General features: G+C 48.8%; 1 protein-coding gene across 1 annotated transcript; it reads right to left on the reverse strand.

The window, feature by feature from the left end:
- Positions 1 to 1,527: 1,527 nt before the first annotated feature.
- On the reverse strand, positions 1,528 to 12,519 carry LOC100434888 (glycine receptor subunit alpha-4). Its single transcript, XM_063721113.1, has 8 exons — positions 12,449 to 12,519; positions 9,214 to 9,344; positions 8,857 to 9,125; positions 8,386 to 8,618; positions 8,173 to 8,255; positions 6,469 to 6,609; positions 3,358 to 3,572; positions 1,528 to 1,632 (listed from the first exon to the last, which is right to left on the reverse strand). Exons 1-8 carry the CDS (start codon positions 12,517 to 12,519, stop codon positions 1,528 to 1,530), a joined length of 1,248 nt encoding a protein of 415 aa, XP_063577183.1.
- Between the last annotated feature and the right edge of the window lie 1,181 nt (positions 12,520 to 13,700).

Raw genomic sequence — 13,700 nt, forward strand, 5'->3', positions numbered from 1 at the left:
GACAGAGCAAGACTCTGTCTAAACAAAACAAAACAAAACAAACAAAAAAAACAAAAACAAAAACAAAAACTCAGGAATCTATCCACTCACTATCCTAGCACATCTGAAGGGTTGCAAGTTTTCTGAATGGTCTCCTTGCATCTACTCTTGCCACCTCCTATCTGTTCTCCAAACAGCAGCCAGAGTTGTTTTCAAAATGTAAATCTGATTATATCACTCCCCTTTATGATCCTTCAGTGGTTCTCCATTACCCTTACGATACAGTCTTTGCTCCCCTTATCATGATATCTAGCCTTTGCCTACCTGTTCAGTTTCATTACACCCCTTGTAATCTGCTGTGGTGAACTATTTCAGTAGTTTCCCAAAGAACCAGTCTCCTCTAACCTTTCTCTCATTTACCTAGATAACTTTTACTTATCCTTCAGCTCTCACTTTAGATACTACATCCCCTGGGAAGCCTTCCCTAATCATCCCAGTCTGTGTTGGTTGTCCTGCTGTATGTGCTCAGGTTACCTACAACTTCTTAGCATCCATCACATACCTGGCCATTCCCTCCACTAGACTGTGAGCTCTTCGATGGCACAGACTGTTTCTATCTCGATCACTGTTCCGCTTCCAATGCCTAGCTGAGTTTCTGGCCTATAGTAAATATTTTTTTTAATGAATGAACAGCTAGATGGTTTAGCAACATGTGATGTGTATATCTGCTGGCTTCTGCTTGCTCTCTACCCTCCTTACCACTACCTGCCCCAATAGCTGTAGGCCATTTAGATGATAGGATCTAGATAGAAGTGGCTCCTTCCCTGCTGCAACTTTAGGTCTAATCTCCTAGCCTCTGGAATAAACTTCCATTTAGTCCTTCCATTCTGCTTTGTGCTCCCTGCAGTTGAGGGGATCAAAGTCCTGGCAAAGAGGTGGTAATCAGTGCCTTTGGTGGCACCATAAAGGCAAAGTAACAGTTGTTTCCTGGGAACATGAGGAATGGCCACTCCAACCGAGTTCCCTTACGAAGTAAGCCTCTACCACTCTCATTCTGGACACTAGAGTTGTATTAGGGGTGTGAGGTTGGTGTGACTTTTGGAAGCCCCTGGCCTGACCTCATGGGCCCCCACCAAACTTAATGTTGCACAAACTCAAGAGTGAGCAGACAGTCCCTGGCTTACTGAGCCCCTTGCTCTGAGGGGCTGGCTAATGAGGCTATTTAGTTCAGGGTGCAGGCCTGGATATTTTGCTTACTGGCCAATGAGGCCATGAAGAAGTCATTAAAATCTGACAAGAAGGTACCAAATGCTGCAAACAACCCTCCAACAAACTTTTTTTTTTCCAAATAAGGAAACTAAGTGATTCCTGGGAGCAGATGGATTATGTTCACTCACAGGAGGGAACCAGAAAAGGAAGTTCTCTTGGCAAGAATAAGGCATAAATTGCAGTACCTCTCTGCTTTAGAGATGAATCACCTCGCATGGCAGAAGCAATAAACTAGGGCAGGGTTCTTAGGTCTGAACTACTTTTCTGCTTCTGGTCTCCTTACAACATCATTATCAAAACACGACCATCACAGCCTGGTCTGGCCGTGTAGCCCTTGCCTAAGTCCAGCCTGCCTCTCAGAGCCTTGTCAATATCCCTGTCCATCTAGAAAACACATTTACAGAAAATGATCTCTAACAACGTTTCCTGGGACATGTGATTCTGATCTGAGTTTTGTCACCATTTATCGCTATAGGGCTTTGGATCACCTCAAAGGGTTTCTGACAACTCAAAAATAATTAGGGACAACACCAGCTGCTTTAGCCCCAGATTCATCACTCAGTTTTATCAACCTTGACACCTGATAATTACAACAATAGTTAACATTTATTGAGCGGTTATTATGTGCCAAACACTGTCCTGTGTGCTAATACATTATATTTTGCAATAACCCTATGGAACTGGTAATATTCTTTTTTTTTTTTTTTGTCTCGAGACAGAGTCTTGCTCTGTTGCCCAGGCTGGAGTGCAGTGGTGAGATCTCGGCTCACTGCAACCTCTGCCTCCCCGGTTCAAGCGATTCTTCTGTCTCAGCCTCCCGAGAGCTGGGATTATAGGCACACGCCACCATACCCAGCTAATTTTTTTGTATTCTTAGTAGAGATGGGGTTTCACCATGTTGGCCAGGCTGGTCTCGAACTCTTGGCCTCGTGATCCACCTGCCTTGGCCTCCCAAAGTGCTGGGATCACAGGCCTGAGCCACTGCGCCCAGCCGGAGCTGGTAATATTCTTATTCCCATGTTACAGGCAAGATGATTGAGAGGTCAAGGAATTTACCTAAGGTAAATTATTAGTAGATGATGAGCCTGGGAGACAAACCCAAATCTGTCTGACCCCAATCTCCTACTCCTAATCACTAGCCCCCCAACCCCTGCCATGTAGCAAATTCATAAATTCACCATGGATGCCTGAAATTACCTGCTGTGTAAGCCCCCAGTAAAAAGTCTTCTTAGGAACTAGCACTGAGAGATGGGAGATCACAGGGCCTGGTTCCCAACAAATCAGTGCAAGAGGGAATATGTTCATTGTAAGATCCACAAGGAACTGTGTTGCTTTTGCTTCCTGTTATTTCTCCATGACAAAGTTCAGTGGCTGGTACATAGTACATGCTCAATAAATATTTATTGAATGAATAAATGTTCTTGTTCCCTGATTTGTTCAGAGCCTTGCTGACTGTAAGGACTTTGAGGTGACCTCTAAATTCCCTACATGAAGACATGAGGCAGGGAGAATCTGTGCCCAGTCCCATCAGCACAAATCTTCCTGCGTAATCAAAACATCACCGGGCCCAGACAACTGGAGTCCACTGACTTTAATTGCTGTTTTCTACCTCAATTTTCTCATCCCAAAAGAATGGATACTGTCTCTAGAGCGCTTTGTGATAGTTTCTAATTTCTGATACAGTAAGATGACAGAAATTGGTTCAAAACTCAGATATTCTTTTGGTTGTTTCTTATAAGGCATGATCTTAAGAAGGTTATTTTACCACTCTGGGCTGTATTCTCCTCATCTGTATTATGAGGGAGTAGGACTTTCTACTTGCTGAGGATCTTTTGACCTTGGACATGCTAGTATTTCCTGAATTGAGTCAAAGTAAAGCACTGTCTCTCCTCATTCCCTAGCCAGATAGTATCCCTAACCCCAGCCTCCACATTGTCAACAATGTTATTAGCAGTATATTACAGGGAGAGAGAATGCAGGACATCAGCTTTTGCCCAGTGGGTCTTCTGAACCTTAAATCCAAGGTAAATGGTGAGCAGGAGGGCACATTGGGATGAATGGGAAATGGGGTACTCTATGGCAAGCAAGTTCCCTTGCATGTCTCTTCACCTTAGGCAAAGAGGCCCGGGAGCCAGAGCTCTGGGTGGTCATGGTGAGCACAGTGGTGATGCCCAGGCCCACACGGGCAGGGGCAGCATCCATGTTGATCCAGAAGGAGACCCAGGACAGGATGACGATGAGTAGGCTGGGGATGTACATCTGAATCAGATAGTAGCCCATCTGCCGCTCCAGGTGAAACTTTACCTCGATGCAGGTGAATTTCCCTGCAAGGAGAGAGGTGAGGTGTCAGGCCCCAGGTACCCAGCCTGTAGCTGAGCCTGAGGGGATTAGGACAGGATTAGGGCAGCCCTCTACTGACCAGCCTCTGGGTACCTCAGCTGGGCCAATGAATGAGCCTTTCATAATGGCCCCAGGTAGTGCCAGATGTATGTACTAAGGAAGCTCTCAGAGCGACCATCAAAGACTTGGCCTTTGGCTCCCAGCACTTTCATTTCCAGCAGAAGGCCTTTCACGTGACCGCACAGCAAAAGGATAAGGAGCAGGAGGGCTCCAGAGTCAGACTGCCTGGGTTTGAATCCTGAACCTTCCACTGTGTGACTTTGGGCAAAACACCCAAGCTTTTTGAGCTTCAGTTTACTTGCCTGTAAAACAGAGTAGTGATACCAACTGCATCACTGGGCTATTGGAAAAATTAAACAAGATAATGTATTTGAGGTGTTTGACACATAGGTAGCTGTTACTATTGTTATCATTATTAACAAAGCAATTAGCTTAGACTCCACTTAGATCTCAGGGGCCATGCTTGTGCTTGCTAGTGCCCCAGAAGCTCTCTAGCAACAACAATTCACTGGGATAAACACTGCTTGTGTCTTAAGCAAGTGAGAAGAGCCGGATAGCAAACATCTGAAAACAGTGCCCAACAGAGAGACCAGCTCCAGACAGCAGGGAGCGGGTTCCCATAGAGCATCAGGCTGCAGCATTCTATTCCACCAACAAAAAGTGCATTGGCCCAGGCACACCGACCAATGCTCCACCTCCTTTGCCAGCCTTCACTTTACTCTGCTTTCCGGGGCCCTAGGGCTGAGAAAATACTAACTCAGAGCTTCTCTTGGAAGCAGAGGCTCAGGATAATCCAAACAAAAAGGAGAAGATGCATATATTGTTATTTTATTCTGGCCTAGGTGTAGTCTTATCAGGCCTACTTGATTCTTCAAAGTCAGTGATTTTGTCAATGACTGATTATGGCTTTGACACATTGTATGATGCTGTGACCTCTTACTGTTCCCTGAATCCACCTCACTTCATCCCACCCTGGGATTCTTGCCGTGACATGCCTTTATTAGGTACCTATATTTTCTTTCCTTTCTTTCCTTCTTCTTCTTTCTTTTTGGCAATAGCAGTTTTGTTTTTAATTCCAAAATTAAAACTTGTTTAGTATAGAGAAAATGAGAAGTAGAGAAGGAATAATAATATTTGTAAGCTTACATTTATCAAACCCTTACTAAGGGACCTGACTCTATATACTTTTTCTCATTTAATCCTATAGCAACTCTTTGGGGCAAGTAAAATTATTATCTCTCATATTACAGGTAGGAATACGGAGGCAAGAAGAGATTAAATTATGTTTCTCAAGGGCACTCAACTAGTAAATGATGGAGCCAGAATCCAAACTCAGCTCCATCTGCCTCCAAAGTTCTTGCTCTTATCTGTTGTATCACATTACTTTAGAGACACTTAGTGCTATTTCCACTCAAGGTTTTTAAATGTATGCTTTTGGTTTGTTTCTTTTACCATAATATAATCATTCTGTATTTATACCTCTGAATCTTAGCTTTTTTCACTTGTACTTTCCCACATTGATATAAGCACCTTGTAACCATCCCTTTTAACGTCTGCATACTAGTCCACCAAGCAGACGCACATGTAATTGTAATTTACTTAACCTCTGCCCTATCGGTGGATATTTAAAACAGTTCCAAGTTTTTGCTAATATAAACAGCCACCCAGGAGCCCCCTTGGGGTCTAAGGCCAATGCAGTATTTTGGAATATTTCCATATAAGACATTTCAAGGAGTAGGATTCCTGGATAAATAAGTAGAAAAACAATTTTAGCTTCTAGACTAAAGTTTCTCAAAGCATGTTTGCTGAACCACCTGCACCACAATCTTCAGGATGCTTGTTAAAATGCAGATTTCTAGGCATCACTCCAAGTATAGGTAACCATAATCAGAATCTCTGAGAGGTAGAGCCCAGGAGTCAACATTTTAATAGACTCCCCAGGGGAATATAATGCACACCAAAGTTTGAAAACCACTGATCTATATACAAATTGCCAACTTTTTTACTTCAAAAAGTTTATATCAATTTTCATTCCCCCTTGCATTTTCTAAATTCAATGGCCTTTTCCTCTTCCCACTCCCCACACCCCCACATACATGCACACACATATTCATGGGGCAGCACCCAAAACATATCAGTCCACCATGGAAGGGACCCGGGATCTCCCCTCTTCAGGCTGCTGCCTCTACTTCAGGGTCAGAGCTCTGCGCAGACAAATTGTCAGGGAAAATGTGGAGCCAGCAACTCTTAGAGAAGCTGCAGGGGGGCAGATGCTCAGCCTGGGAAAGCAGCCCTTCTCCACTTCTTAGCTGACATTTCACACTTGGGAAGTTCCTGAGAGCTGGCAGTGGTAGTGACAGTGGGAGGTGTGGACTGTAAGCTGGCCACTGCCCTCAGGCCTGTTCCCTCTGGGTTCAGCATAGTCACTCCCTATTACCAGATGTGGATTCCCCGCTTCCATACAAAGTTGACCCCAGGAAAAGTGGGAAACTGTCCACCCACTGTCATTTGCTCTGCAGCATGAGACAGGAAAAAGAACACGGACTTTGGAGTTAGAAGGCTTGGATTTAAATTCTAAATCTGCCATTTACTAGCTGTGTGACTTGGACACTTGATTTAACTAACTTCTTAGAACCTCAGTTTTCCCTTTCTGAAAAATGGTGTTTATAATTGTTATCACAAATAGATAAGTTATATGAAGCACCTGGCCCCATATCTGACATAGATTGAACCTTCGATAGAGGCCAGCTGCCTTGTCCCCTTGCCTCACATCTGAAGGTTCTCCTGTGGCTCACAGCCAATAAAGATCCTGGTTTTTACCTGTGTTGTAGTGCTTGGTACAACAGCCTAGATCCTTCTCATCCCGCAAGATAAACTGGGGCAGAGTCAGCCCCTCAGCCACTTGGACAGCAGGAGCATCTTCCAGCCACTCAAACACGAGGTCATTCATGGTGTAGCCAACTGAAAGTGACAGAGATGGCAGAGGGCTGCAGAGTGTGGGTGCTGGGTGGGGGTAGGGGTAGGATCAGAACAGGCAGGAGAGAACAGGTGAGGAGTAAGGTCTGGGGTTTAGGAGCTTCATGCTCATCATGGAAAGGAAAACTTTTCTGGAGAGGACACTTGGTCAGTTGTCTCATGGGCCCATCCTGAGTGGGCAGGTAAATCAGGAAGATTACAGACTCCTCTCCTACCCTGTTCTCAAGCTTGAGAAAAGCCCAAAGAGAAATTATTCTGGCAGACCTGGAAAGCAGGTCAAGAGGGTTGGAAAGATGTCAAGGAACACAGCTGGGAGCCTCCTGCCATATCTCAAGCCGAGGGGAGTAAGCATGTGTACCGAACACATGTCTTAAGCTGAGCTAGCCTCAGAGCCAGGGCTTCTGCCACATCACCTCAGGGAGGAGACAGCTATTTATATCCTGCCAGTCATGCATGGGACAATGTGCATACCATAGATCCTAGCCAGGGCCTTGAGTTGGGGCAAATTTGAAGCTAATGTCTGAACATGTCAAGTTATTCACACATACATAGCAGTTCATGAGGGCTCATGCCACGTATATGACCATATTTGCACATGTCAGGTAGAGATGGGAGCAGAAACACCAAGGCTCACAGACATCCAGTGTTGGGCCTTGACCCAGAGTAGCTCTGTGACTTTGGGTAAGTCGCTTCCCCTTCTGAAAAATGGGAATTATAGTAGCTGCTCTCCCCACTTTTCAGCGTTGCTGTGAAGGGATATTGAAAGCCTGGATGTGAAAGTGGTTTAAGAACTCTAAAGAGCTGACCACATAGGACACATTCTATGCATCACAGTTATTTTATGCTGGAAACAGCCTTATAAGCCTTCTTCTGTGAACATCCAGTGGATCACTCCAGATCTAACAGTGTCCCCCAACCCAGGAGATGAGGAGGGAGTGGAAATAAGTGATGGCCCAACCTTGTCATCCTTGGTTCCTCTGCGCTTTGGGCAGCCCCTCCAGGCTGGCACCCCTGCCACAGAGGAGCCCTTGGCTGACCTCTTCATTCTAGGCACTGTCTTCTGCCTAGAACTGTCATCTCCTACCTCTCTACAAAGGTTATCTGTGTTTGTGGGGAATCAGGGCTCCACGAGTGCCCCCACCCTGCCCACTCTGGCATTTTTATAAGCATCTTCAATGTCTTAATTCAAGAGAAGTAAAGGAGGAACTACTTCAGGCACTGTGAGAGGGAACATACATTTGGGCAGAGAAGATGTCGCTCAAATCGCCCCCCAAAACAGCACAAACACATTTGTGCATAAGGCTGATGCCTTCCTGTTCCCCAGCCCCATGGAACAGCCAGATCAGCAAATAATGTGGGGATGAAAAACACACTGGGATAGGGGTTAGGGAGCCCTGGTTTCTAGTCTCATCTGTGCCAAGAATTGGCTGGGTGTGCTTGAGTAAGTTCCTCCCAACTGTGAGTGGCCCTTTTCCTGTCTGTGATGTCATGAGGTCGGGTTAACTGGCTGTTATTCCAGGCTCTCTGTGACTCTATATAGACACTTACAGCTCTCCAGCTGCATCGCGCAGGTCTGGATGTCCATGGGGAAGTTCTTGAGGTCCATCGGGCAGGACAAAATGAGGGTCAACCTAGTGGGGACAGTAAGAAAGAAGGGACATTGGCTTACTAGGGCCCATCACAGTGCAAGGGAACCCTCCTCCCACCCCTCAGTCTTCATCCAAATTCTTCCCCTTAACGCAAACTCTCCTGGCTATCCACCCGGTGCACCTGATGCTGTAGAGCACATTCCCATTCTTGAAGATGCGCAGTAACTTGTTGTCTGTGGTCACCTCATGGAAGTTGGCCCCTTTCTCATTGGCAAAGAACAGGTCTGGCTTCCAGATAGAGTCCAGCATGGCGGGATCGAGGTCCAGAGAGTCGTCAGGATATTCTCGGTAGGACAGGCGTGGGTCATTCCACTGTTGCCGCAAGAAGACATTCACCCGGTAGTCCTAGGAGGGTGCAGATATGGGCCCTTCAGAAACATTGCCATTCCCAGGGGCCCAGCAAGCCTGTAGGGGCAGGAGAGCCATGAGGAGGAATGTTGGGAACACATCTCGGGGCAGTAGGCATTTTTCACTGGAGAAGGAGTCTTCCTTGGGCTGATATGGCAAAAGACGCCAGCTTGCTATCTGGTGAGCTCCTCCCACTCACACTAGGCTGGAAGTAGGGAGCAGGGAGATCCCTTACCATTGTGGTCTCGGTGACGGAGCTGAAACTGTTGATGAAGATGTTGCAGGTCACGTTCACGGGTGGGCCTGAGGGTAGCAAAGCACAGGCTATTGGCAGAGCATTCCAGGAGGCTGGGAGCAGCTTCCAGAACTTCTTCCCTGAGCTGCAGGCCAGGGCACTGCTGGGAGAAATCAGTGCCAGATACACAGGCCCATGGGCAATGGGGTGAGGAGGCTCCTTCTGAGCTGTTAGAACCAGCCCCAGCCCTGGACCTCCAGCCTCCTTTCCTTAGGGGAGGCAATAGGGGCTGGCTGGCTAGTGTGCTGCCAAAGGTGATGGGGAGGGAGGGGTTTTTATCGGATGAAGATTTCTTACCTTTAAAATTGGGCCGAATCCTGGCATCATATCCAGATGTTTGCCCCATAAGTTTGTCTAGGAAATCAGAGGGGGACATGGGCTGGGACCCCTTGGTTCCAGATTTGACTTCCTCTTTTGCCAAGGCCACCCTGGACAGGAGAGGTAAAAAAGTCTGAGGCCAGTTGTGTGCTGCACTTATCACAGACTCTCAGTTTCCATACCCCTCAGGCAGGAGGACAGAAGATGATGGGTATCTGGGTGCCATTTGCAAAATGAGAACAAAAACGCCATAAGTCAACACGGCAGCCTGCCAGTTAGTACCAGTAAAGTGTTTTCACAGACAGTAGGTCTTCTTACCCTCCGAATTCTCAGTGAGATGGGAGTGAGGACTGTTATTCCCATTTTACAGATGAGAAAACTGAGGCTTCAAAAGGAGGAATGACTTGTTCAAAGTCTCAGAGCTAGTGACAGGGTCAGGACTCAAACCCTAGGCTGAGGCCTCATCCAGTGTTCTCTTTCTGAAGGTACTTGGAAAACACTCAGTGAGTGATGTCTTGTGGGAAATGATGTGGCTACTACAAAGTTTTGCCCGTCTAGCCTAGTCAAGGATGGGAAGGGCTCAAGGACAACTTGTATTTCTGAGAGTTGGCTTCAGTTGCTTGGGCTTTATGCTGGGCTGCTCAGGAAGTAGGACCCAGCTTCTGAAGAGGGAATTTTGGCTTCTGGCGTGTGCTCCAACAGGAAGCTATGTTTGAGCTACGTTTTAGTTAAGGGCCATGCCACTGCAGGCAGGTGAACTAGTTTTGGCAACTATGGTGGGGAAGCAGGACTCTAGGGACGGGGAAAAGCCTCCCAGTAGGGTAGACATGCTGAGGTCAACTCCCGTATTTTCCCCGCTAACAGCTTGATTTTGGGGAAGGAGCCAGTGTGCTTTGGCATAGCTTAGAAGCCAGCCCTCTTTTCCCCTAACAGGTTTCCCTCTAACAGCAGCAAAGCCCCTTTCATATGCCTACTTACCAACTTGCCAGCTAACAGATAAACTAGGGACTAGGAGCTCAGCAAAGCCTTGGGGACAGGAGCAGTGCTCAGGGCTGAGCTCAGCTGGACTTCAGGCTGGGCCAGGCACCTCCTACTCCCTCCTGCCTGCTGTCATTGCTCTATAGCCGACTCCACCACTGTCACTGCCGCTGCCGCACTGTGGGACTGGGCAGCAGAGTAACTGCTGTCCTGCTGGGGACTAGTCTTCTTTGAGCCATTGGGCTCCTCTTTCCCAGTAGATCCATGTACTATCCAGTGACCAATAGAATAATAAAAATAGCTAAGGCACCATGCTAAATGCTTTACACACTCTGTCTAGTTTAGTTCTCACATTAGTCCTCTCAACTAAGTATTATGATTACCCCCATTACATAAATGAGAAGACTGAGGATCAGCAACGTGAGGTGAATTCTTCAGGATCATGCAGCCAGTGAGTGGTAAAGCCAGGATTCAAATCCAGAGCTACTGACTTTAAAACTAGCTCTATCTATCACAATACTATGGTGCAGGCAGCCCAGAGTGGGCTGCCAAGGAGCCAAAGTAGGGGAAGGTCAGTGGCAGCCCCACCTTGACCGTCTGTAGTCCTGCCTCCTTGAATCTTCTAAGCAAGAGGAAGCCCTTACCCTGGGGACAGAGGCAGGCTCTGAAAATCCAAGGAGGCTGGTAGTGTTGCTGGAGCAAGCAGAAGTCTGTGACTTCACCACAGGTTGTCCACGCTAGCCAGGTGCTGCTGCTGCTTCTGGCCACCTGCCACCTGCCTGCTGGGAGGCCACATGGTCCTGCACATGGAGAAACTGGACCCTCACCGCCGTCCTCAGCCCCACTCTCAGGTCACCTCTCCTGCTAATCGTAGACCTAGTATCCTGGGACAGGCTATGGGCTTAGCAGTCTTGGGCCCCAGCCCCTGTTGCAGTACCCTCTTCTGGGGCTAACTTATCTGAGGACCTGAGAGCAGAGTCACTGTGTGCAGCCACTCCTTCCTCTCTTTCATTCCTGGAAAGTCCTAAACACCTTCAGGACCTAGGAGGATCCAGAGCTGACAGTCTTTCTCATGTAAAGTCTTGGGGTGGTGCAGGGAGAGAACTCTAACTCTGGTGCTAGGTAGCTGAGCCACCCTGGGCAGGTCACTCCCCATCTCTAGGCCTCAGTTTCCGTATGTACAATGAAGGGCTTGGACTCCAGACTCTCTAAGGGTCCGTTTTGCTCTAACTGCCTCTGCTTTCCAAGCCCCAGTGGGAATGCTGCTACTGGAGCTTGAGCTTTGAGGCAGCCTCCCCTCCTGGAGCGCCTGCAAGGCCCAGTGTGGTGCCCCCTTCTGCCTACATCCTCCTGTCAACTCCAGCTGTGCTGCCATTCCACTTTGAGCTGCTTTTCACTCTTTAGAAGTTTATTGCCCTGCTCTGCATCCCTGCCTGCCTGCCAGCCAATGTGTCTGCAAACAGTGGGGCAGGAGGCTTCACAGAGGCAAGCAGCCCTGCGATGTTTCTTGGATTAAGAGGAGGAGGAGGAGGAGTATGCTGCAGTGGCACTGACCCCCTCCACCTTGGGAGGCACTCCTCTTATGATCAGGTCAGCCCAGGCTACAGCCATCTTTCCTGTTCAGCTCACCCTGCCAACCTAGGCTGGCTCCTGGTCTAATGAGAAAGGGGCAATTGGTGGGGGAACATTTACAGGGAGCCCAAAGCATGTCTTTCCTGCAAGCCCAGGAAGTGACTGCTACTTTTTCCCCCTCAAGGAATAGGGAGCAACCAAGTGAGCACAGGCAGGGTGACTGCAGAAGGCCAAAGAACGTCTAGCCCAGCTCCATCCTGATGTGGTCTTGGGGCAAATCCCTGCTACTTGAAGCCTCTTGGGCTGGCAGTTGACAGATGTTGCTGTCATTTTTAGTGATCTGAGCAGTGTGTGGCCCAGATGATAGGGAAACAGGGTTAGGTGGCTGGACAGACACCCTCCATTCTGGGGCTTAGTTGCCTAGCCCCTACCCAGGCCTAGGAAGCTTCCACCTGTGCAGAAACATTCTCAGCATGACCGGTGCCTTGACATCTCTAATAAAAAGCTCTTGGGGTCCTAACTGGGAGAGGGTGTGTCCTCCCCTGAAGCCCTCCAGACTGCGGGCTTTGTGCAAACTTAGAGGAAAGTGTGCCAGATGCCCAGGTTGCCCATCCCCCTTGGCTAGTGTTTGCATGCACCTCCTTCTCACCCCCACTCAGCTCACCTGAGGAGGACCTGCCCTGGCAGGGTCCAGAGAAGAAGGAAGGAGAGGGTTGCAGGAACAAGAGTTGTCATTCTGCGGGGATCTTGAAGCCTTTTCTCAGCCTGGCTGCCAACGTGAGAGAGGATATCCCTGCAGGAACACCAAAAGTACAGAGCCTTTCTCCAACTTGGGCTGCTCGCAAAGAGCCTGCCCTCTCTCCTCTTCTGCCTCTTCTCCTCTGGCCAGTCTTTACCTGCCAGGGGCCAGAACTATTCCCCTGGAAATGATCCTGACACAGATAACCCTACTGGCTTCTGCTTGGGCTCCCCTTGGGCTCCGGAGGGCCTTAGCCTGCCAGCTGGGAGCTGGAAAAGATTCTCTCTGGGCAGCAATCACTCTCCAAATCCTGAAGAGTCTTGGAGGGGAGGGAAGAGGGAGACCGGTAGGAAGATGTTTTCCTGCCTCCCACCTCCCCCTAGATGCACCCTCCGAAAGCAGTAATTTAAAGGCACAGTCGGCAGCAGCTGGAGTGGGGTTCAGAGCCTGCCTGTGTGCTAGGGAGGAGCTTGGGCTGCCGTGGCTGCCTGGGGAGGGCCAGAGGTGTTCTGTCCAACCTCTAACTCCCCAGCTGCAGGAGGGCATGTAAGTGGCCCTGCTCCCCCCGCCCCCCACCTCCCACTCCCGACCAGCTTTCCTTTCATCCTGGAGCCAAGCTGGAGCCCAACAGTAAAGTCCTAATGATTTTTACCAGGGGGAAAAAGACCTGAGAGGGTTTAGGCAGCACCACCAGGTATTCTCAAGCTGACAGCTTCAGGTTAGAGAAAAGGTGAAGAGGCTGAGGGCAGGAATAGCTTTCCCCCAACTCTCTGGACAGAGACACAGAAGATGTATGATACAGAGGAACTTGGGAACCCTCCTCAGGTGCGGTCTGCCTGCTTAGTCTGTCTGTCCCTTTGTGTGTCTACCTGCCCCCATCCCACCTTGCCCTTGTAGTTGTGCAGACATTCCCCTGCCTGCTTTCCTCCCTCACGTCGTCTCTTGGGGTCCTCTATAGCTCTCAGAATTCCTCCTCCCAGACACTCCTTCCCCAGCCTGGCTCATGGGAAGGGACAGAGATGCAGAGCAAGGCTGGGACACAGTAGGCCTTGCTGGCTTCAGAGGAATCGCAGCGGGTCAAGAGCAGTGACCTAGTGGCCCTCAGCCCTGGATGGAGGACAGAGGCAGAGGGGTGGGCTGGCCTCCTCCCTTGCCTCCTGCACATTTGCTTATAGCA

Source organism: Pongo abelii, chromosome X (assembly GCF_028885655.2).
Source record: "Pongo abelii isolate AG06213 chromosome X, NHGRI_mPonAbe1-v2.0_pri, whole genome shotgun sequence".
NCBI classification, from domain to species: Eukaryota; Metazoa; Chordata; class Mammalia; order Primates; family Hominidae; genus Pongo; species Pongo abelii.